The following is a 24,409-nucleotide window of genomic DNA, read 5'->3' as shown; positions in this document are numbered from 1 at the left end:
GTTCCCTATAAAATCTGATGGTCCTATTATTGACTGAACGTTACAATAACAGATGAAGATACAGGGGAAGGCTTGTCATCCAAGTTACAATCAAACAACTTGAAGTGTGTCTCTATAATGCTTTTATCTTACTTCGATTGAAGTACATCAAATCACTCCTACATCTCCTGCTTGTTCAATATGCAGCGACAAGTATTTGAATTTGAGCCAAGCAAGGCGTTTTGTAAATCCCCAACATTAGCAATCTGCTTACCCCTCTAAAATCACACTGAAATTTTCATGATCGTGTTTAAACCCATTTCACTTTTGCATCACAGAGCCCTTGATTTCACATGCAGGTATGCACAGCCTGACATCTCCCAGCCGTTAAGGCTCATCAATACATAATCTTCTTTAAAGCGAGGTCCTTAGTTGCATATAAGTGCTTGAAGGTTAGCTTGAAAGGAAATTCCAGATTGAAGAACGCTCTTATTTGCCTTCTAAGCGTGGGCTAGTAGGAAGACTGATTCCACTCTCATGTCTGTATGGTTAATATGAAGCATAAGAGCCAACAGATATAATAATTAACTTAAAATTGAAAAAGAAACAGCCGATGTTGTTCACTTCAAAGCAAATCCACCTACCAGCCCCTCTAAAGCTCACTAAGTAACACGTTATTCTGAGTTTGTGTAATCTGTATAAAACCCCAAATTGTAAAAGTGCCATTGTATCATGCTGGAATCTCAGTCCTACACTCTGTGATGATCGTGTTGGCAACCTCATGGTGATGACAATACACCTCCATCTTTAGCTTTCTTCATAGTTTTTCATCCATTGGGGTCTCCATGTTAGGCGGCTGTGGCTCCGGTGGTAGAGCGGGTCGTCCACGACTGCTTTACTGGCAGTGCGTGAGAAATGTTGGAAAGAGAGAGTGCTGCACAGAGATGCACTGTATAGCCATTGCCAGACTTGATAGGATCGTGTCTTTCTTCGGAGTTTGTCTTTCACTCATGAACGAAGCAGCGGGCATGAGTTATCATCAAGATGAGAAAAGCGCGATATAAATACAGACCATTTAGCATTTATGTTTAACTATATTTCCTCTAAATCTCTGAGACACGAATATCAGATATCTAATAAAACTTACCAGTAAAACAAAAAATGTCTGCATGGCTAGACACCACTGAGTACATATGCTTTTTTTTATTTATAGATCTATTGAGCTGAACCTATAATGTGTTTAATGCTGCTGTAAGAGAACAATTCTGAACCTGACCGGGACCCTAGGGTCTTGGGAGATGGCTGCTGGCAGTAGGGTAGTAGGACAGCAGTTCATACTAATCCCTTTGTGTGTGTCTGTGTCGACTTGTGTCTGTGTGCATATCACCGTGGGAATGCCTGGGGAGGGAAATAAAGGTATTACCCCTTCTGCGAAAAACACCCACGCTTCCCCGAAAATTATGCATTTGCGCATTCAGCGCGAAACTGACTCGACAGAGGGGAGCGTCTCAGAGACGTTCACCTCAGTTTGAAAGTTTCAATCAGTGAGTCTCTGATGTCTTCAGTCAGTAAAACAGGTAGAAACTCAACTTTCCCCCCATTCGAAGCATCAAACCCTCATGACCATTAGATGAGATTGTCAAGGGGAACCATTTTTATTTTACAGGTGTGGGAACCTGTTTGAAGTGATCTTTTTTTTTTTACAAATAATTTTATTGAGAAACATTGACCTTCCTTGTTCTTTTTGTGATTCACTTAATGGGGTCGATTAATAATCTTGGACTATCTTCCGTTATGCCTCTATTAAAATCATATCATCGTACATGAAGGTTACACAAGATCGTTTTATAAAGCGCGGTTGTGATGAGGTGTCTCTTACAAGGAAACAGCCTGACTCATGGCATTATACAACAAACATGCCTACCCATTATTCAATACAAGCCGCGCAGAACAGCCATGTGTGTGGTTGTCATACTAAAATACTCCTCTTTACACAAAGCCACGCACTGTGAAAACATGGCGTGGGTGTAGTGTGTAAACTCTGGGCCTAGAAGTGCTTTGTCACTGGGCCCACACGAGCCATGGATGAGTGTCAGGGTAAAGGTCCACTGAGTGATTACTGTAATAACGGAGCGATAGCTTCCTCCTGAAACAGGAGGTGTATTTCCTACCAGGAATTGGATAATATGATGACGCCATTATCTCCGTATGTTAATTATGGAGCCAGAGCTAAGAGGCTATTTGCTTAATTTAGCATAAAGACCAGCCTGGCTCTGTGCGAAGTAAATTGAAGGAAAATGTCACGATAAACACATCACATTACTTTTGATTAATTTGTACACAAACAAATACGGATGCCTGTACCATATAGTGCACAACGATGGACAACTCTCAATTTTGCTCCCATGAATGCTGCCATCTTGCCCATTTGACCCCAGTTCATCAAATGACTAATTCAAAACCAAACCTCACTTTTCTCATCATGTCCATTGCTACATGCTGACTATGGTATGTACCCTAGTTATGGAACCAGAGTCACACGTTTTTACTGTAACTTAACCTCAAAACAGGAAGCGAGGAGAGACAGCTTACACTACTGTGTCCATTATTAAAAGTATGTGTATGCCTCTATAGCTAACTAATTATCATGTTTCTCTGTCTGTGTACTAAATAAATGCCCCCCCCCCCCCCCCCCCCCCCCCACACACACCCTCTGGGCCTTAGCTCCAGATTTAGCAGACATGAGAGAGGTATCGCTCTCTCATGTCTCAGCATGAAAGTGAAAAAGCGCATCGTCCAGAATGTCAAACTATTCCTTTAGGTATAAACATTCTGTCTAGAAATTACGTTTGCGTCTCACTTTCACAAATTAGCCATGCATGATGCAATTTCAGTATTAGTAGTTTATTCGACGTCACCCCCTCCTTTCCCCTGACTTCTAATTCAACAGTATTTTACGTCTTGCTAACCTAAAGCCCCAAATCTAGAAAACAATTACTCTAACACAAAATGTTTGTAGCAGTTATTGTTAATTATTTTTATAATAATGTGGGAAATTATTAGAGTGGCTAACCGTGACACTTTTACAAAACAAATGTTTGTTATTTTTTTTTTTATTTCTATAAATTAATACTATTTACAGGACAGGTTTATTTGTATTTTGGAAATATATTGTACACTATATATTGTGTCTTCAGTAGTTCGTTTTTGAGGTTCCCCTTAAAAATACAACCCTGGTATGAATCGTTTAATGGTACTACTGAACTGTATTGCATTACCCTGAGGGTCTTTTCCCACCCCATTAATCAGTGTTGGCATGTACACTTTTAATAAAAACTGAATATTAAAATCTTAGCAGAATTTATTTTAGGGTGGTTGTATAAGGCAACAATTCAATGCATTCGTTTTAAAACTGGTAGCTAAGTTATTATTTAGAATCCAGGGTGTGGTTGGTGATAAATAATCATCTTTTTTAGTTTCATGACATCAGCATTTCGTTGATGGAATGCGATGCCCCAACTGGCACCTCGCTGACTTCGATAAGTGGAGATTTACTAACATGCAGATAGAGGGAAATGTGCATCACTGGATCCAAACTGGCATCAGTGCTCTATGTTGGTTTCCATAGCGACCACAAATAAATACACAAGGCAAGTGCAGGCAAGTGCACACACACGCAAGCCTTTACTAAAAAGTAAATCTCTAGGATGCAAAGTGGAAGTTCCAGTATTTCCCTATCATGTGACCTTATATAGACACAAGCGTCTTGGCAGCGGGAGTGAAAACACAGGGCTGCAAGAACATTTTGTCCCCAGATGTGTCATTGTGATACTTGGCAGATGTGAAAGTATGAGTGGAATTCAAGGCTGGAGATGGTATGAGCCTGAGCGAGGGCTCCGTGTGTGTGAGACTCACAGGAGGCTGCCCCATACTGACATCACAGACCTGCTGGGTGTGTGGATGTGTGTGCGTGTGTGTCTGGTTTTCATATCGTAATCACAACCGAGTCCCGCCCCACAGAGGTGTGATAGCTTCACTGTACCTGGTTACTGTTGCCATGTTTTCACCAAGACCCCATTCAAGGTGTCAACAGGCGTGATCCTGGGAATTTTTATCTTAAATGTCGGGGGAGCACACGCCAGAAGCCCAGTCACGCACATTGCCACCACTTTGTCATGAAAGACGGAGGAGTTTCCTTTTTAAGAATTCACCTCAAAGCAACGAAGAGGCAGACACAATAACAACAAAAAATAACGAGGGAAAGTCACAACACTGGATGTGAAAAAATAGAACACAAGGAAAATATTCAGAATTCCAACCAAATGTGAAAAGCGATGTGATGTGCATTATTATGACATAACATAGTAACAGTAACGTGCATTTCTGCATGACTCAACACAGTGTTTCCCTGGATAAGAGCTGACTTATCAAGGACTTTTTCTCCAGAGGTGTGTAAAAGCATGTGAGTTGCTTAACTGGTAAGTCCAGAGCATAGTGTTGTGGAACACTATGCTCTGTGTTGTTTTCATCAGGGAGTCTCCATGAGGAAACTTCAGAATCTTCCCCTCTTCCTCTGATCTGAGTAGCGTAAATATGTTCAGAAACAGGTGTGGAAATCCTGCTACTTTCTGAATTTACAAGCTTGAGATTTGTTTTGTAGTTTTCACACCACATGAGCTGCTTTCACGTGCATTTATATATGATTTTATTTTATTCATCTGGGGCAAAGGGACACATTTGGCATTCCTGCCCATCTCATGTTTTTAGAATCTTATGAGGCAGTAAAAATAAGATAAGACAAGATAAACTAAATCTTTTATGAACGGTGTATGTTGCAGAGGGAAGTTAGAAAAATGTGTGTTCATCCTACCTGGTTTATCCGAATTGAAGACTGCTACAGAGCCCTGGTCGTTAAGGCAATTCCTATTAATACAAATCACACTAAATTTGACCCTGCCCATTAGATGAACTGTTCGACATATAGACAGATGAGACGTTTCTGGAAATAATAGGTAGATAAACGTAAATAATAAAATATGCACGATCAAATAAATATCTGTTTATTTGGGGGACATGCAATTATCATTTTTGTGATATTTACATGTAGAGGAAGACAAGTATGAATGAGCTTTGCATGTCAAATGAAATGCCTCTCTTGTCTGATTAAGATGACCACAGAATTCATATATGGTAACACAATGTGGTGAATGGTGAACGGTGTGGGCTATTGTCACAGTAAACTTTGAACTGAACCTCATTTTGGAAACACAGATTTTTATGAATTATGACTTGTTTAAATCTGGCCTATTAGGTCAGAGGTATGAGATGGAAAATATGCAGTCCTACTTTGGTTAGACACTTTAAAACAAATATTTTCCCCCAGTGCAGAAGGGAATTCTTCTCTCTTTCATTCATGCTCACCATGCCTCATTCACTGAAATACATAGTGTCTAAGTTAACCTACATCACAGGTGAAATAGGTGTTGAATAGGAAACTACAAGTTTTCGTTCTGAGTGTGTGTGAGGGGGGATTTTTCTCACAAAAGCACAGCTCCGTGTGATTTCCCTCTGCCTAAGATAAGTGGAAATCCCCGCCAAGGCTCCGCCCAGCGAGCATACAAAAAGCAGTGCGCCTCCTCCTGAAGCACTATTCTGCCCTGACCTCTGGATAGAAACGAACACACAGACACACACACACATACGCAAAGCCTGCTACTGCTCTCACTCAGACATGGACGTGCACCGAGTGTCCAACCACGGTCAAATGGATTACAACTTCGACAACATGAAGCAGGGAAAGGTTCTTCCCTGCCAAGAGGACCGCTTCGACAGCGGCCTGGACTCCCTGAAGGAGGACGAGCTGGTGAGCGACTTTGAGGACATGCGCGTGGGCTCGCTGGATCACTCGCAGGACTGCGAGCCGTGGAGGAGTGCGGTGACGGACGATGGTGACACGTAAGTGGAGACTTTAGTGGATCACTAATACTGCAACTGTGCGTATGCAAGATGTGACGATTGTGCGCAAAACCAATGGACGTTGGGCACTGCACCAGCATTGAAGTGGTTTTGATAAGTTGCACCATTACGCATGAAGGTTGCACGAAAACCAGAGTTATTTTTAATGGTTCGGGTGTTCGCGTGCGTGCCTGTGTGTGAGCAGCACAGTGTGTACTCAGCAGTGTGTGTACTTTGGCTCAGAGCGCAGCTGGGGCGGTGCTTAACTCCGCGCTGCGCGTTCAGGAAAGTCCCTGGCCCTCTGCCAGTAACTGATAAAGCATCAGATGTGTCAAGCCGCAACTGGTGGAAATAACCCGACAAAACTCCATTCTTGCGAAACGCTCCACTGCTACTCAGCCTTTGTTCTTTCCTATTTGGGTGGAACCACTTCCTCAGTGCCTGTGTTTTTTCTTTTATTGGGGGGAAAAGCACTATTTTAACTAACCTCCCCCCCTCTCTTTCCCCCCTTCCCCACAGGCCTCTCCACTTGGCCATCATTCACGAGGCCACTGAACATGCCCTCCAGATGATCAAGCTGTCGCACAACCACCCCTTCCTCAACATCCACAACCACCAGAGACAGGTAATAATCGAAGAATCACGATTAAACCAAAAATAATTGCCTTTTTCAGCTCAAACAGAAAGTGGTTTTAAACAGTATAATAATTAAAGGTCCATTTTATGCCCTCCCCCTCAGACTGCCCTCCATCTAGCAGTGATCACAGAGCAGCCCCTGTTGGTGGAGAAGCTCCTGAAGGCCGGCTGTGACCCCCGGTTGGCCGATAATTGCGGCAACACGGCGCTCCACATCGCCTGCAAGAGAGGCTCCCTCGCCTGCTTCGGCCTCATCACCCAATACAGCCAGCGCCACCTCACCTCCATGTTGTCCTTCCCCAATTACAATGGTACATATTGAAAAAATAGAAGTTTTGAATACATGCAGAGTTGGTCTTGCTGCTTATTGACTTTGGTTGTTGACTGACCTTTTTATATTTTTCTCCTCCCCAGGTCATAACTGTCTCCACCTGGCGTCCATTAACGGCTACATTTCATTGGTGGAAAACCTTGTTCGGCTGGGCGCAGACATCAACACACAGGTAGGCGTCACTTCCTCCTGAATAAAAAACAAAACTGCAATTTTTTTTTGCAGAAATCGGAATTGAAAAGCAGGAAGCTAACGGTACTTTTACCTCATTGTTTTTCTTTAGGAACAATGCAGTGGACGAACGGCCCTCCACCTGGCTGTGGATCTCCAGAACCCCGCGCTGGTCCGCTGCCTCCTCGACCTCGGTGCCGACGTCAACTGCATGAACTACGGCGGCTTCACGGCGTACCACCTCACCTACGGCCGCACCAACGAAGTGATACGGTGCCAGCTGTTTGAGAAGACGGCGCAGGAACTGAGGGAGCTCCCCGAAAGCGAATCGGATGAGAGCGACATGGAGGAACTGGACCTGTCGGAAGACGAGGTCAGTATCTTATTTGGAACGGCAGAACCATGAGGAATCTCATAAGCAAATGTGACACATTATCCTGCCTTAAAAATACAGGTCCCTAACATTCTCTTTTCTTTCCTACAGTTGTACGATGACATAAAGTTCGGAAAGTAAACAGAACCATCTCTCCGCTGATGGTATCAACGAGAGTGAAGCTGCTACTGGGTTGCCTGCGGCCCAACGATGAGGGACGAGTCAGTGTCTGTCCCCCCAACCGTCCAGGTCCACATCCACTGGTGCCGGCCCCGGAATCACAAAAATGAATGAAGATGGCGTCCAGTCTGGGCCAGGCCAGTCCGGGTCACAGGACCGAACACACCGGAAAGACCATGAACTCCATGTAGTCTTTCTCTATACTGTAAAAATATATATTGATGTGTACATATCAGACGTGTAATATATTGTAAATGCAGAGATATTATTTTTGTACCTGTACATTCTATATGTCGTGTGAATTTAAGCACTATTAACAAAAATGCTCAGAATAAAAAAGAAGTCTATGAATATAAAGAACTTGGACAGCATGAGTATTATTTCCTTCCATGTGACCAGTCGGGCTTTCCACAGTTTAAAGTAAGAAACACTTCTCACTTACTCAAAGTGACGAGGAAGAGAGTCACCCAGACTTGTGAAACAAAGACAGACCACTTGGAACCGTCTGGGATTTCCTTGTTGGGGCGAGGTCACCAGGTCTCTGAGTCACCGCGCTGAAAGTCCCTGGGTAGAACAAGAGAAGCATAATGCACTTAAATATTCCGCCCCGCCTTGGAACTACTGCTGAATAGCAGCTGGGAACCGGCACCGGGTGGAGAGGCCAAGGGAATTTTTGAAGGGAGGAAATGTTATTTAAAAAGGCGGAAGAGTGTGCCACGGAGAGTTAGGGTTAGCCCTGTGTCAAGGTGACACTTTGATAGAGTTAGGTGGAATTACCTGAAGGAACTGGCCCGACTTGAAGTAATATTTAACTCAGTGATAAGCTTTAATAGCTGTAATTATCCTCAGGGCTGTCAACTTTTCACTGTTTGGGGGGGTTTCTGAGGACCAACTTTTTGGGGAAATGGGAAATTACATAAGGGATGTAAACATTAATATGAGTAAAAAGTCCCGAAAATCAAAAACGATGACTTAATTTGAAACTTGAAGAGAACTTTCCTTTTTTTAGTTGGATTGGTTTCTTGGACGTTAGGGGAACAAGTACTGATGTGACAAGATTAATAGGAAGCAACTAATAATGACTCAGTGATGCGTTAACATCACTTCTGATCATTTGGTGATGATAAAGTCCTCTGAATTATGAGGTGGAACCCCCCCCCCCCCCCATTACAGACACACACTAGAAGCCACTTTAAAAATGATTGTGAAGTACATCCTCTGAGCAGAGTTCATGTCTGCCACGATAAAGATCGTGAAGACATAAATTAGGAGAAAATGAGGTCAGATGTCGTCTACAGCAGTTTGTGTAGTAGAATAACCTCTCCACACAACTTTAGTGTAAGTCATGTGATTTTTTTACTGTGCCACAACAGGAAGCTCAGAGGTAAAGCTCTGCACCCGCTCATGTTCTATTTCCTTCTGCAGCTAAATTCAGCCCACCGATGAAAACACAGCTGGTGTAACAAAGGTTTTAGTTAGTAGTACGCACAAAGTCTGGTCTGTGTGTGTGTGTGTATGCAAGGAAAAAACTAACAATGTAAAATACAAATAAACAGTAAAAAATAAATCAAGTACAACCGTTATTTTACTCCAAAAACATATTTCTTTTTATTGAAGAATGAACAGTGAGGTTAATGTACAGCAAACAAAGATAACACCATCCTCCATCTGGGAACTTCAGATCCCATCATGCTCTAGCTTTAATCTAACTGGAGGCCGCTCAGTCGCGCTCGGCCAGGGCCATCAGGTGGACGTCCACTTCAGTCTCTGTCAGAATCCTGGAGGGAAAAAATACAGAAATGAATAAAACATTTTAAATACATTACAAGTCCAAAATCAATTTGTACTTTTACTAGAGGTGTAACAATTGATTTTGAAATTTTGAAGCCGCTACACAAGAGAATGTCACACTGTTGGGATTATAAAAATGTTCACTGTTTTCTGTTATTTTAGCGGCTTAATCAATTACTTGATGATGGACATAGCACAACACCTTTCAAAACACAATGACAAGGTAATTAACAAGTTAAAAAGGAAGAATAGAAGGCAAACGATAGAAAAAATAAGCAATTTGAAGATCACACAACATTAGAGCATAATTAATATAAAAGATTAGAGAAGAGTAAAAACAAGATAACATAAAACATTACACATAAATAAAACAGGATGTGTTGTGAAAGATGACTAACAGTGATTATTTTTTTGTAGCTGCTATTTTTAGACTGACTCCTACCAAATGGATATGTGTTAAAAGATCATGTGCTGCCTGACTTTTACCTGAACTTGGGGTCTTGTGTTGTGATGACGCCCACCTCGAGCTCAGAGGGCTTGAAGTCAATGGAAAGAACAGTTGACAAACAAGAAATTGCCGTCTAAAAGCAGAGAAAAGAGGAAGAAAAAAAACAGGAATAGATACGTTAGGAGGAGGACAAGAGCAGGTTTATGTTTATATTATATCACATAATGGTTGACTTGATAAGAGAATTCACTGCGTGATTTGACAGCACACAACTGGAAAGCACCTTTAAAGTTACTTTCACATTCCTGTTCCTACTTTATCAACGTACCTCAATTGTCTGTTCAAAGGTCCAGTCCAATTTCTTCTTCACCTTCTTCTCCAGGAAGCTGGTGGCTTCTGTCTGCTTGACTCCAGAGGCGGTGGCCTTGAAGCCGCAGTAGTAGCCTGCTGGGTCGCACTTGTACACCTGGGGGCCTAACTCCTCATCTATGCCGATCACGATCATACCTGCAGGTAAACAGGCGTTTGAGAGGAGAGTGGTGGTTAACAAGCGTTGACCAAAAATTAACAATAGTGAATAAAAAAAAACATTCATACGTACAACAGCCCAGTGGTCGCATTTCAGCATTCTGCGTGTAGACTTGTGAGATGTCTGCCATCCTCTTACACAGCATGTCCACTGGAATCTCATAACCGTACTTGTACTGCCAGTTGGCCGCCTCGTAGCGAGCACGCTGCACTTGGGACCTGCTGTCAGCTGTTGGATGTCAGAGCATGTTGAAGAGGGGGAGAGAAGAGAGGCTTGATTTGATTTAGAGCGTCCACTAAACTGTCATACAGTAACTATGGTGCTTTCAATCTTGAAAGCAAAGAACTATGAAGATGGGTTTGAATTGGATTTCATCTGGATTGTTCCGATTGATAGAAATGTTACTGTGTCTTCTAAACCAGCCACTCTCAGACAACAGTTTTATCACAGAAAGTAAAGAGAAGAAGCAAATGCAAAGCAGCCGCCACGAACTAACCTCTAATAAGACAATAAAAGAATGGAGATCTTAAATGGCTCTTTTAAAAATGGTATTCATGTCAAATCTTGACCCAGATTTTTTTCATATTTCAGGTTGTTTTTAAATTTGAGCATTTTATGACTTTAAAGGTCCAGTGTGTAAGATTTAGATGAAAGGGATCTATTGGCAGAAATTTAATATAAAGTAATCCTAGCGATGTTTTCACTAGTGTGTAATGATCTAAATTGTTTGTTTTATGACAACTGAAGACTACCACCGGTTCTCCTTCATGTTTGGAAGGGGAGGGTGAGGTGAGGTGTATTCATCTGCAACATGTTTATATCATTTAAGTCCACACACTGCATCTTTAAATTATAGGATTTTTTCCACATAAAATAGTGAAACTTAAGGGTCCATAATGAGTTTCCTTCATCAAATCAGTTTTTTTCCTTACCCGTCATCCCAGACATTACACATCCAATATTATCTGTTATTCTGAAAAGGTGAGTCATTGTGTTGGAATCCAGGAGCTTGTCCTGTTTTAAAGAAGAGAAAACTAATCAGCATGCGATAGTGGCGTCATCGTTGAAAAACAAAGAGTGAAAGAAAATCATTTTCTTCCTGAAGTTAGAAAGATAATATATTATACAATATACATTACATATAATATATATACACAGTGACTTTTTCAAATATATATTGGGCTCTAAAAATATGATGCACGTCTATTATTATTTCTGCTGTTATCGAAAACACAGTACATATAATCTAATATAAAAAGTGAGACATTTTTGCAGTAAACTATGAGTGTTTGACGGGGGGGAAATGAATATAGTGAAACTCACGAATACCAACACTAAGATGTACACACAATCACACTGTTGACTGACCAGTATTAAGCTGCAATGAAAATTACCTGCCACACATACTGAGTATTATACATTTGACATACATTGTCAGTATGGACGACACAATGAAGAAGAACCAGGTGTTGTGGTTGCAGGAGGACGTTAGTGACGTGACCCATGTGAAAACAACATGACAACTCACCGGCACTTTTTTCTGTGTTACAACAATTGCACAGTCCTTCCCCCTGATGGCTACTGACGTGAGTCCACCTTGGTTGATGGCCTTGAAAGCATATTCTGCAAACAAGCAGGAGACAATGCACATATTTGTTCAAACAACAGTAATGGACGTTTATAAATGATACTTAACCCACACGGCACTCAGATGATTGTGGACAGTCTGGTCAACATGTACAGACACACAAAGGTGTCTCCTTCAGCAGGAAACATGGATCACCTGATGCTGCATGTTCAGTGAAAGGCTGTTTGAGCAAATGTTCACTTCATTCCAGTAAATAGCCTGTGGTGCAACCTCAGGACCTGCTGATGTTGATAAGATATCAGCAGCTAAACTCTGGATGGATGGACTGGCGGTAATATGAGATCATTACAGAGAAAATGTATTAAATAGAAAAATGATCAGTGACTTTTCCATCACGCAACATTTGCATAAACAGTACATTGTGATCAATGAATCAAGCTTGCTTGTCTGCAACGTTAGCCATGCTAACGACCCTGCTAGCCAGCTAGCTGTTTTGATTCCGTCTTGCTCCCTGCCATCATCAGAAAACTAGATGTTAAAGAACAACTCGCAGGACATTGATACAAAGGTCATGGTCACATCCGACGCCTCTTTCGCTTTGGCGCGTTGTTTGTTTACCAGCTAGAAGCCAAGCTAAGCTAAGCGAACCATGACAGAGCATTTAGCTAGCTAACAAACAGGTGAGCCTCGGAGCCGGCTTTTGTCTGAACCCGTCCGCGCACTGACCGACTTGGTAGAGCCTTCCCTCGGGAGAGAAGATGGTTATGTGTCGGTCGAACCCCGCACTTGAGCCTCGGGACATTTTACACAGGTTAGCGGCGCCGACAAAGTTCCTCCAGATAAATTATTGCAGGCAGAATCTAATTCATACACACAGTTTCCACCCGGAAGTTGAGCTGAAGGGACCAGAACACCATCCGGTGTGAGAGGCCTCCGTTGTTTCCATGGTGATATAATACTACTTATACTACTACCACTACTTTTACTCTGCTGTGTCCTCTGAACCACTCAAGTAATGTAAGTACTCTAAAGTATAGTTTCAAGTTAAATGTTTATTTGAAGGTCACCCATTTTGGAAAACTGGTATTTTGCATTCATATTCAATGACTTACTCTTAAAATATATTGTAATGGCTTTAAGGGATAGTTCACCCAAAAGTTAGGATTCATTTCCGAACCTCTAGAAATTCGGGTACACAGGTTCCTGACGTCATCACTTATGAACCAATAAATATAATTGAACAGCTCTAAATCGAAGTTTTAAATGTGAACTTGTCAAATGGTAAACTTTTGTCACTTGTTCAACATGCATCTGTTGTAAATTATGTAGAAACCTTTCGGACCTGAACCTGTGCTCTTCGGCATTATGCAAACATTGAGGTGTTGTGTAAACACTCTAAACACATTGCTAAGTTAAATCAACCAACACTTAATAAGCTTGTTAAATTAGGTTATACCTTGCCAAGCTTCAACTTAGTGCTTTTTACACATAAGCATCAGAAGTAATCCAATATCACAATATCTGCTGAAATACACTGACAGGGACAATAATGTTTGGGGAATCATTACTTGTGATATCTATATAAATTGTACTCATAATATTTCCCCACTTATTATCATTATTAAACGCAGGACAGTCTTGTATTGGAGTACTCAGCATGGCAACTTTTATGTTAAGTATAGGCTTTTGAATATTTTTTCTGGAGTGTAATGTAGAGAAATTATTAAATGGTATCACTTCCACAGTTCAATTTATATTTGTCTAATTACATACATGTATTGGTCTGTGTCAGCCCTGAGTGCCTCATTTTTTATTTTATTTAAGAAAGCGTCTACTGATATATAAGTTATTATATTACTTTCATTTTGCCTGGTTTAGACATCAACATTTAAAAGCCAAACTTGTAATTGTATGTTACTGTGACAAAGTGAAAAATATGGAAATAACCATCAGATTAACCCTCACGACACCACAGATTTCCTTTTCCTCATCATATTACCATATATGTGAAAGTAATGCCACATTTAGAAGGAAACGTTTTAACAGTTTGTGGGACAAAATCAGTTACGGATTACATGGTTTTATTCTTAATTCCCATTTCCTTCTTCCTTGTAAAAAAAAAGAAAAAAAGCCTCAAATGTGTGTGCATGTCATGTGGGGATTTTCCCTGTGTCCCCAGGTAGCTCATGCAGCTGTAGAGAGGATGTGTGCTTCCTCTTTATAAGTCACTAGCACATTCAGATAATGACGTACAGAGCATTCAGATGATCAGCGATAAGAAGCAAGTCGTCCCCTCGGCCTGCGGTGCCAACAGGGGCAATCTTATAACTTCATCTTTGGATACCACTTCATAATCTTCTTTTAACAGCACAGTTTGTGATAGTGTATAATTGCAGGTTACATACATGGGAGTTTTTATATTTAATTACCCAACCTCATATGACCCGATTATGGTTTTAGTTATTTTAACAGCCGTTTACTGTCAAAAAGCGAGTCCTCTCCGGCACACCCAGACTCCTTCTCACTAAAGGAGTGAGTGGCAGAGATGATAAAGACGTGAGTTTCCAACATGGATTTTGCAACTTCAAAATGTCCACTTAAGGATCATTTTAGAAAATCCACACCAGTAAATGGAGACATTCATTTTTTATGAAATGACCTATCAAATGTATTTTTAAGACCGAATTAAACTGCTGGTTGAGGTAAGTCAAACCTCAGAATGCTTCCAATTTACGTCGAGAGACCATCTGCACCTTCTGTTTTTTGGTATTTTAAAACCATGCAAACCACCTCCCACCCATGAGGGAGCCCCTCCAACCTGACACCTGTCACTTTCTTCCCCCTTTCCTGTCCCCTTCACCACATCTCTCCTCCAGCATCCGGTCCTTATGCCATATGAAAGCACAGCTCATTCATACTATACTGCAGCGCTTTCGCTCACATTTGAAACCAGAAAGACCCCCGCCCTCTTGTCTGAGAGAAAGAGGCGTGGGACGGTTGTCTGGATTATGGGGGGATCTCCACCATCTATGATATTTTTTTTTTTTTTCAACATTCAAAACCCACAGTCTGTCTAATATTTTCCAAGCGCAGAAGTTTAGATGTTAGGCAACAAGGGAAACATTGGTATGATTAGGCCTGCTTTCTCTGAAAACCCTCATAACTGAATACGGGACATTGACTCATTCTGTACAGTACATTTTAAAAGCTTTTCATTCCATATCTGACACATTTCTTGGTGCTATTTTTGCTCAAATCTTTAAAACTATATTTTACTGTAAAAACATGAACAAAATATATAATACTATAAACTATAATATAACTCAAACAGAAAATATTCATTACATGTTACTCCTCTCAATAAAGTTTCTATGAAGCTGAATCAAGTGTGCAGCTTCTACGAACGGCTAATTTATAGTGAAATAATCCAAAGTGAGGCAAAAGTGATACAATTCCACCCAGCATGCGTGTGATAGACATTCCGCATTCTCACTTCCTCATACGTGTGACATCTTCTTTAGAATTTGTATGTTGTTCCTTGTAAGTAATCTATCGGTTTGTCATGTTGCAAACACGCAGGTGGTTGCACAGTATTCTCAAGATATGTGGCAATTTGTGTTGTCATACTTGTTCGCAAATGCCAAAGGTATTAAAGAGAAATTCAAACCTGTAAGGTAAGTACGATAACCCAGAATGGTGTAATCTTGGACTGGCTGTATACCAGTGAGACAGCAGCGTAAATAATTACATGGTGTAGTGACAGCAGAGTTTAAAAGCAAACCACCCAGGTACTGTACAGAGATTAACACACATGCAATAAGTGTGGTTTGAAGAAAAAGTGTAGGAGTGCTTTACTCCTAAGTAAATAATATTTTATGACCATAATGTCATGAATTATTGGTGTGAACAAAAAACAACTGTTGGCACACAACCTGGAAAACATTGTAGGCTAACATGTATTTTTTTTCATACAATATTTGTTTCTCTGTCTTCTCTTCATCTAATTGATTAATTTAATTGATCTTCCAACAAGGTCCGGTCTATTTCTCTTTTTATTATAAGCGTTTTAGTACTGAACAGCTTGACAGCAAATGTTGCTCTTGGCCTTTATTTTTTGGCAAATGTTTTTTCGTCTTTCACTTATGTTCTGACTTTGCTTTCATGATCTGATTCCCTTCGGTGCTGCTCTGATTATCTTGCAGATAAACACTGCGTTAAGCCTGATGGAGACTGGGAGGAAAGGAGAAACAAAAGGACCCTATTTTGTTCAAATAGAAAGTGAAGATAACTCCATTCAGCTCTTGCCCAACTGCTACAGTGTCCGTCACTGAAATGTGCAAAACAAATGTGTATAAATCACACAGAAATTGAGCGAAAAGAAGGAAATAATAAGAAAATGAATTCAATCGGATAATTGATACCACACTTGAGTCTACAGTGGGTATCGTGGCCCCATTTGAATCTGGTATTAACATCAGCCCACATCTGGATATCCTCTCTGGAAAAAAACCACCCCACATTAATGCAAAGTGTTAATGTACGCAGACCGCAGCGAGTCCAGGCCACGATTTAGACGTTTAGACCACATCTAGACGTCGTCACCTTGCAAAAAGTGGATTTAAAAAAAATGAATGACGCCTGTTGATCCCAGCTAACTAACTTGCATATTGAGATCTGGTCACGGGCAGAATTTAGTTTTATTGAAACCCGGTCTGAAGACAGAAGCTTGTGGATAGAAGGTACCCTGATACAGATCACAAGTAAACAAGGTGTAAACAGGACTTATGTTAAGTGTTGAATCAAGTGTTAAACTAATAGTAAAAAAAAGAAACATATTTCATTTTTAAGGATGTCACACATTGATGTAGTATGAGCAATTCCACGAAGTTAAAGGCTGTGCTATTGGGATGTTTAGTTCCTTGTATGAACAACTGGCATAAACTCTTGGAACAACACTTCCCTTAATGCTACTCTGTGGCATCTTTCACAAGAACCCTTCAGGCTGCCTAATCATATTTCACTCCTCCAGTTTGTGACAAAGGCTTGTGTTAAACTTTCTTTAGCATGCTCCTTCCAGTGCCTCAAAGAAAATAGATAAGTATACACATATTTTCACAGATTGAAAAATACTCTACCTCAGAACTGGACTTCATATGTTTACTTGTTGAGATGCCCCTGTACTCTTTCAACTGTATGTTATGTAGTTTGAAGTTGAATTACTGCAGCCTATTTCAATGCAATATCATATAAACCAGACATATCCAAGTTTTTCCTGTCGCTTAAGATCCATAATTCAAATTAAGTACATTGACCATTGGAAACATAGGCATCCCCTTTTTTTCCGATAAGAAAATACATGAACCATACATGAATGTGTTTGCACTAACAGCAGAGCCAGCATTGAAGGGGGTATCTGTGGTTTAACCAAAGCATTTTACTATAATTATCCCATGAAAATAGATCCTGAAATACCCTGTGCATTAAATCCCAGAGACTAACAAACACTAATGATATTCACAGACTGAGAGCTTTTGATTTAAAATAGTTGCACTTCCTGTCTCAGTGCAGCTTGTAATATCATATAAAAATACCAGTATGAAAAAGGAAGCCACATGGCTGGATGTCTGAGTGGGTGGGCAAGATCAATAGCTTTTTTAAACTCCCACATACTTCCTCTTCTCCCTGAATATAACCTGTAGGATGGGTAGAGTCTATAATTTGAAAAAAACATGTGATTCTCACATTGCCACAGGAGATCTGGGCCTAGTGCATAGAAATAACATAGAGATGGATCCAATTTCACCTGAGGAAGAAAATCCAAATTGGGCCAAACAACAACTTTTAACATGCCTCACTCTGCTGTACCACAGGAAACCCAAACCCTCTTCTCCTTTTCCCAGTATTTCTCTGTATTTTGAGTCATGACAACCTCACAGTGTTTTTCAGTGCACACCAGCAGGCGTATTCAGACAAGCCTTAACTATAAGGTTCTGCTGGTAAGCTTTGTCTGCTGTGCCTCATACCTTTATCCCTGTGTCATCCTCTGCCTCATTCTGAGCGATCTTATTATATTTACCTTTAATGCCATCATCCCATCATCTGATAGCGACAAACCTAACCTTTTTACTCATCACATGACAGCGAATGCTACCCTCAGGCTTTGAAGTTGTATTTTTCACTTTGTTTAACTAGAACCAGAACATAGCTTCTCCCATGAGGCTAAAACTTACAAAAAGCAGAGTATTTATTTGCTACAAACTTTTTTCATTGATCAATTACACATTTCTCTGTTTAGCTCAAAAAACATTATTCAATAACACTGCTGTGCAGAGCACCTGACCTTTTGGCCCCTTGTTTTCAGTGGAACAAGTTGGAAACACAACATTGGCATGTCAACTTAATAAGAGTTGATGTGGCTAATGTGTGTTTTTAAACAGCTAGCAATTCTAATTGCGGTTTTGCCTCGGACTACGAAATAAATAAAAGTCTGATATTCACTCTTCTACTATTTTGTAGGGTATTATCAAGATATTTGGGTGCTAAATGCTCAGTTTTGTCCACCAGCTAGTCCCCAATAGCATAGTGGCACAGTATGGAGGCCCAAGCCTTACTGTAATGTTCGTAACTGTAATAAATAAACAACAACACAGCACATCTACTACGTTCTTACTTGCTCTTCAAAAGAGATAATGGCTGCAAAAAATGAGGATGCAACGCTAGAATAATTCATTTTTAAATGTAAGTACTCAACCGAACAAATAATGGTACACATGTTTAAAAACGTGTTAATCAACTGAAGATCGGTAGCGTTTGTTTACCAGTACTGCATTATTATTACAGCATGCATTATTCACATACATTTCTTTTTGTTTCAACTGCAAATACAAAAGTACTGTAGCTTTAAGAAGCAAGGTGAATGAATGTGGGACTTCTCATCAATCAAATAAAACTAAAGTATTCCTAATTGGAGACGGGGGATTTTCCATGGTTGGCTGGAATAAAACCTGGAAATCCCATCTACAGATTCATTTCAGGGGCCAGTAGCATGAAGCACAGTGGTTCCAGAGCGAGGGAAGTAATCTCCTGATGGTTTACGAAGAGAGGAAACACCCTACTGTGCTGCAGCGATGCCAACTGTACTGTGCAGCAGCACCCAAACCCACTGTGTTTTGGCCCATTACATATATGATGATGAAAGAGATACATCAAACTACTACAATAACACGATTTTTACACCAAATATTGAGCAATCCCGGAGCAAGACCACAGCCTAATAGATACAATTGTGGAGACAGTAAAAGATCCAAGTCACCAACAAGCATGACTCATTTTTTTGCACTCTGCTGTACGCCTATAAAAATCCCCCTCGAACAGTTACACATTCATTAATTGGGTGTCCACGTTATCTGCAAACGGAAAACATGCCCTCATCCGCCTTATTTAGTTATGATAGATAGTTACATTCACCTCTGAAATCATTGCAGGGCATTCTAGGGGAGTTTGTGTGTTCCCTAAATTATATAATTACATGACTGATTGTTAGTCATAATGCTATTCTGTGATCTGGCCAAACATGAATTATATACGTACAGATGTAATCTCGCAAATTATTACACAACATATTGTTGTATTTACATGTTGAGCACCTAAGAAATCCCTTTTTCTGGAACTCATAAGTCTCTTCCTTCTTCCCTGTTCCCTGCTTGTTCTTTCATGCTCCCTCGATTTCCCAAAAGGATCTGCATCAAGGAAATTGAGGAGGGATATAAGCTTACATGAAATATCCTCAGCCAAGAAAGATTTACTGCTAGCTTGAGGCTCCGCGGAATCTTCAAAACTGCCCTGCAACTATAAAATCGACATTCATTTCAGCAGCAAGATGCTGTGAAAAACCCAGGAATGTGCTCACAGAGGACTGCTGGAGTGGAATTTTTGCTGGGAATTTCCCACTAGTATGTGTTTGCACATGCGCATCAGTGTCTGTGGGCATGTGCAGAGTGTCTGTTGTCTCCGAATGAGCATAAACAAGTTCAGGTGCGTGTCTTCTCTTGAACAAGGAAGTAAACAATAAGCAAAACATGCCACTAGTTTTTATATGGGTCCTACTTGATATCAATTATAGATCTGTTAATAATTCATCAGGAAATGTTCCCTACAAAGAGGGACATGCTGTACTCTGGTCATGCATGCACGTTTACTCATTCACACTTCTTTTAAAGTTCCTGGAGTCAGTTTCAAGATGCGGCTCTGCATTTCAAAATAAAACATGGTTGAAGATGTTGAAAATCCTGCAAAAACCGTCTGACTGTAAACGTGCAGTTTTGCACAAGCTACGGACTACTGCTGACCTCCAGTAGCACTGTTACTTAGAAAGCTGCATCTTTCCCTTCTGAAATCCCCCAAAACTTCCCCTCCGCCAAATCTCTCCCTCCCAGTTGCCAAGATAATGGGCTTTTCAGGCCTCCCATGATACACGCTGCTGTGGACCGCCACAGCCGCTGGACTGGCTGCCTGGTGAGTGGTAGTTTACACCAGGCCATGTGTTCTACCTAATCGCTTTTCCAGGGTAGAGCAGAGGGCAGTGTTATGAAGACGAGACATGGAGGGCTCGGAGGATGGAGGAGGAGGCGTGCGGGAAAGCGTTCTGGCCCAGATGTATGCAGTAGCAGTCGGCCAGGCACACATCTGCAATCGTTTGAACCTACTGGGGGAATTCCTCTCTCACTGTGCGTCTCCATGTTTTTTGCGCCGCTAAATCCTCAACTTTGGACAATGAGTTGCTTGACTGCCTCCCTCTGTTCTTTCTCTCATATTTCCCTCCGTGTGTTATGAGCTGTTTTCCCCCCACAGACAGACAAACAGGCTGGTCTGGTAGCTACATCAGAAGGCGTGGGATCCTTTTGTGTTGAGTGAATTTAAAAGGGAAGATAAAAGAGCCAGGTCTTTCACGTAAATATACAGTACCGTGTACGAGGCACAGACATAACAAGCACTGTGAGCGTGCGTTTGGTTTCCGTGGGCTTTGAATGCACCTCACCACCCGTGTCCTGACTGGGACGAAGGAAAAATGCAAAGATTTCAGCCACAAGTGTTTTATCAAAGCAGCTTACGTGAGACAGTCCTCGGCTCGCCTCAAAAGCCAAACAACCTAAATAGCAATTTCATCTTAACAGCACTGGTAAGTGGGATATATTTAACAAAAGGGCTAAAAATATCCATTGTTTTGCTGCTGCGTGGGTTGGCCACAGCAAAACAAAAGTAGGGAGTTTCCTGTCCTCCAGGATGTCGGGAGATTTCCTTTTGTGTGTTAGCATTTCGAGATTCGGGGACAAGCTGTGCTGATTGACAATTGAACTTTGCCGAGATGCACTCCAATGCTTGACCTCCTCAGGGACACAGCGTTATTCACATTCCTGCCGTTTCTCTTGGGATTGAAGCACTTTCGGATTGTGGAGTCGCAGAAGCGTCTAGTCACAAGCAAGGGATGAAATTAAGTTCTGTTCCGTGAATGTGTGTTTATACAGCCATTACCTTCTAATTGCCCCCTCAAGCTGTTATACTGTATGACATAACCTCTCCCTGAAGACTCACATGCTCGCCATTCACCCCTTCTGGAGCTCGCAGGTGACCGGGCACATCCAGGAGTTTTGTACTGCTGATGCAAAGTGGATCATGTGAATTAAAGTTATGCCTTGATTAACATGCAGATAACAAAGGAGAAAGAGATTTTGACTTACCAAAGAGCAAAGTATCTAAAAAAAAACAGTGACGTTCAAGTTGACTTCATGCATATGCCCACTGTTGCTTTGTGTGATGAGGATGTGCCAGATACAATAACAACAATGGCTGGTTTCTCTATGTTTGGTTAGCACTGTGACGTCTAATTACAAGTTTGCAGTTAAATTTACCATTACTGCACCACCTTACCCGCAGCGTTCTTCTCTAGTATATCAAAAACTGTTGATGTAGACTTTATCACCACCCACTGGACTAACATGCCTGTTTGGGATTTTTGTCGTTTTGTGTTGTCTGGACATAGATATATTGTGAAACAAAGCGATCCTGGTATAAGGACTATCTTGTATCGTTGTTTTTTTAGAGGAATTTAGTTATTTTTTGTACAAGTAGTAGATCTGTATGCTCTGTAGTACAAGCAGCAGATACAATACGTAGTAGCTAGCATAGTAGAGCATCAGGCAAAACAGAGCTGAAAAGGGAACAAATAATAGACATAGATTCATCAGGTGGCCAGACAAATGAACATTAATGATACTTTAAATTAGCAACACTTTACTGACACATTAGCCTTTTTAACCCAAATGAGGTGATGATGTGTTTGCAGCTTGTTTCCCCGCCTCAAAATTAAAAAAAAAAAAAAACTTTACTTATAATGATATATTTTTTTTTCATCTACACTCTAGAGCTGTTTTATGTTATTGATTTATAGTAATTGCAACAAATAAATGACCGATGTTTCTAGCGTTACTCTTTGGAATGGCTTGTTTTCCTTGACGTGAACTCAACAAAGTAAAACAACATGAAGCGTGTTTGCTTAACCACCTTCATGCAGTCTGGCATATTACATAGCTGTGTGTAACCTGTGTGTAATCATAGATTCGATACGTGTTTATTCTCATTACTCACGTAGGCAAGTCTATAAACACACCTTGCCATACCAAAGCAAGACAATACAAAACATTTTTTTATTTATTTTTGTATGTTACAAAGCTCCACCCGATTGATTTACCTCTAGTAGTGGTTGGGCCTGGATTAGCAACTCCTGACTTTCTATTTAAATGCCTGACAGCTACGCCTAAAATAGATTAAGCCACTGTGCTTCACATAGTCATCAACATTCTATGTTAAGTTACCAGTGGCAGTACAACTCCAGACTTGCCTAAAATAACTCATCATTTTGCTTTTTTTTTTCAATTCCATTACAGACCAGCCTCTTCAAAGATTTCAGAGATTTGCCTGAGGAGAAGCAACATCTAAACCAAATTCAAAAGATCTGAACCTTTGTGCTCATGATCAAATGTTTTCCAATGACAACAGTAATGCATTGCTATGTACTTGATGTCTGTGAATGACAAAATAAAACCAACAGAATTAGTGTCACTGTTATTTTTGACCCCAGCAACAGACAACCACAGCTTAAAGGTGGGCTGAAATGTACTGCTTCCTGGTTTCAAATCACTGTTCACGCTGTCTGCATGATGTGAGAACATGAGTGACAGATGGAGAGGAAAGTACCTAGAGTTATACATTCGGACCTCAGCGGCCTTTGCAAGCAACACACTCCACCCATGCAGGGTCATTATTGTGCAGAGGATGTTTCACTACCACTTTGCCCCGAGCGGCAGTTACATAAGGTCATTCCGAATAAAGGGAGCGGGACACCACCCTGCAGAAAAAAACACCCACCGACCAAGCCAAGTCAAGGCCAAAAGTGAACCATTATGTTTAATTTTCATGACAATTTTCAATAACATGACTCTACATCACATACAATTTTTTTAAACTGTTGTTTTGAGCATTTCAATCTACAAAATAGCAGGTTTAGAAACTTTTGGGCCCGAATGGGGCACAGGCTGATAGAAAACACTGATATGGCCATATTGCTCAAGTCCTTGTCTTATGTTGCGTCATTCTCATGTTCATGTTTTCTTTGTGGTTTGTTTTGTGAGTCTTTTTATGCCTCTTTGGTTGTTTTGTGTCACTTTGTAGTCATTTAATGTATCCTTGTATTCGTCTTGCATCACTTTGTGGTGGAACAGTAATTATACATTTTGTTGTTGGTCCAAATCCTGATTTAAACTGATTCTATATTGATCAGGTTTGACTGATGGAAGTACCTAAACATTTTAATCAGCATTTGCTCTGTCTGTCTTAGTTGTGAATATCACTCATTCATACGTATAAGTAAATCTAACCAAAAAGATCAATTTCACACTGGGGCTTTTCACAAACTGCAAACATCCGTCAGTCTTGACTCATGTCCAGATGAGGAGAAAGTTAGAAATTGCGATAAAAGATACATTTTGTCCACTGGTTGATGGTTGACAGGAGTCTGAGTCATAAATTAAAAGAAAAACATGATAAAGTCTAGATACTGTCATGTGCATCTACTGATCAAGGAACTGACTAATACTTTCCACTGTCTATGTGGACATGTGTTTTTTCTGCAGATGCACTTTTACAAAAAAATATCAGGGAGAAAATTCAATACAATTTAAATAAATACACAGTTTTCATCTATCATGGAGACAGTATAATTTCCACCTATTGGCCTCACTCTGGTTCCTGCTGTCCAAGCCAGTGTGGACAAAGAATAATAAAAAGGCCAATAACTGCAAACCAAACGGAGAGTTTTGATTCAAAATTATAATAACAAGATAATGTGGCGTAATGCATATAGGATAACTGAT

General features: G+C 40.7%; 2 protein-coding genes across 2 annotated transcripts; one reads left to right on the top strand and one right to left on the bottom strand.

The window, feature by feature from the left end:
• Positions 1-5,618: 5,618 nt before the first annotated feature.
• nfkbiaa (nuclear factor of kappa light polypeptide gene enhancer in B-cells inhibitor, alpha a) lies at positions 5,619-7,985 on the top strand. Its single transcript, XM_062411522.1, has 6 exons — positions 5,619-5,934; positions 6,454-6,559; positions 6,674-6,881; positions 6,985-7,073; positions 7,185-7,445; positions 7,557-7,985. The coding sequence occupies exons 1-6, from the start codon at positions 5,711-5,713 to the stop codon at positions 7,584-7,586; spliced, it is 918 nt and encodes a 305-aa protein (XP_062267506.1). The 5' UTR covers positions 5,619-5,710; the 3' UTR covers positions 7,587-7,985.
• Positions 7,986-9,205: 1,220 nt separating this feature from the next.
• Positions 9,206-12,879, bottom strand: LOC133973875 (proteasome subunit alpha type-6). The gene is made up of 7 exons (XM_062411957.1): positions 12,708-12,879; positions 11,922-12,016; positions 11,326-11,407; positions 10,466-10,621; positions 10,193-10,371; positions 9,903-9,997; positions 9,206-9,403 (listed from the first exon to the last, which is right to left on the bottom strand). Exons 1-7 carry the CDS (start codon positions 12,781-12,783, stop codon positions 9,346-9,348), a joined length of 741 nt encoding a protein of 246 aa, XP_062267941.1. The 5' UTR covers positions 12,784-12,879; the 3' UTR covers positions 9,206-9,345.
• Positions 12,880-24,409: the final 11,530 nt, after the last annotated feature.

The sequence above is a fragment of the Platichthys flesus genome, chromosome 18 (genome assembly GCF_949316205.1).
Source record: "Platichthys flesus chromosome 18, fPlaFle2.1, whole genome shotgun sequence".
NCBI classification, from domain to species: domain Eukaryota; kingdom Metazoa; phylum Chordata; class Actinopteri; order Pleuronectiformes; family Pleuronectidae; genus Platichthys; species Platichthys flesus.
This window is presented reverse-complemented; position numbering and strand designations above follow the sequence as displayed.

What these genes read in the sequence shown, in the direction of transcription:
- LOC133973875 (XM_062411957.1), bottom strand. Translation starts at nt 12,783, where the DNA reads ATGTCCCGAGGCTCAAGTGCGGGGTTCGACCGACACATAACCATCTTC. An exon ending in AATGCGACCACTGGGCTGTT is followed by an intron (nt 10,372 to 10,465) that starts GTACGTATGAAT and finishes GTTTACCTGCAG; the next exon opens with GTATGATCGTGATCGGCATA. An exon ending in ACACAAGACCCCAAGTTCAG is followed by an intron (nt 9,404 to 9,902) that starts GTAAAAGTCAGG and finishes TTTTCCCTCCAG; the next exon opens with GATTCTGACAGAGACTGAAG.
- nfkbiaa (XM_062411522.1), top strand. Translation starts at nt 5,711, where the DNA reads ATGGACGTGCACCGAGTGTCCAACCACGGTCAAATGGATTACAACTTC. An exon ending in GTCCTTCCCCAATTACAATG is followed by an intron (nt 6,882 to 6,984) that starts GTACATATTGAA and finishes TCTCCTCCCCAG; the next exon opens with GTCATAACTGTCTCCACCTG. An exon ending in GCGCAGACATCAACACACAG is followed by an intron (nt 7,074 to 7,184) that starts GTAGGCGTCACT and finishes GTTTTTCTTTAG; the next exon opens with GAACAATGCAGTGGACGAAC.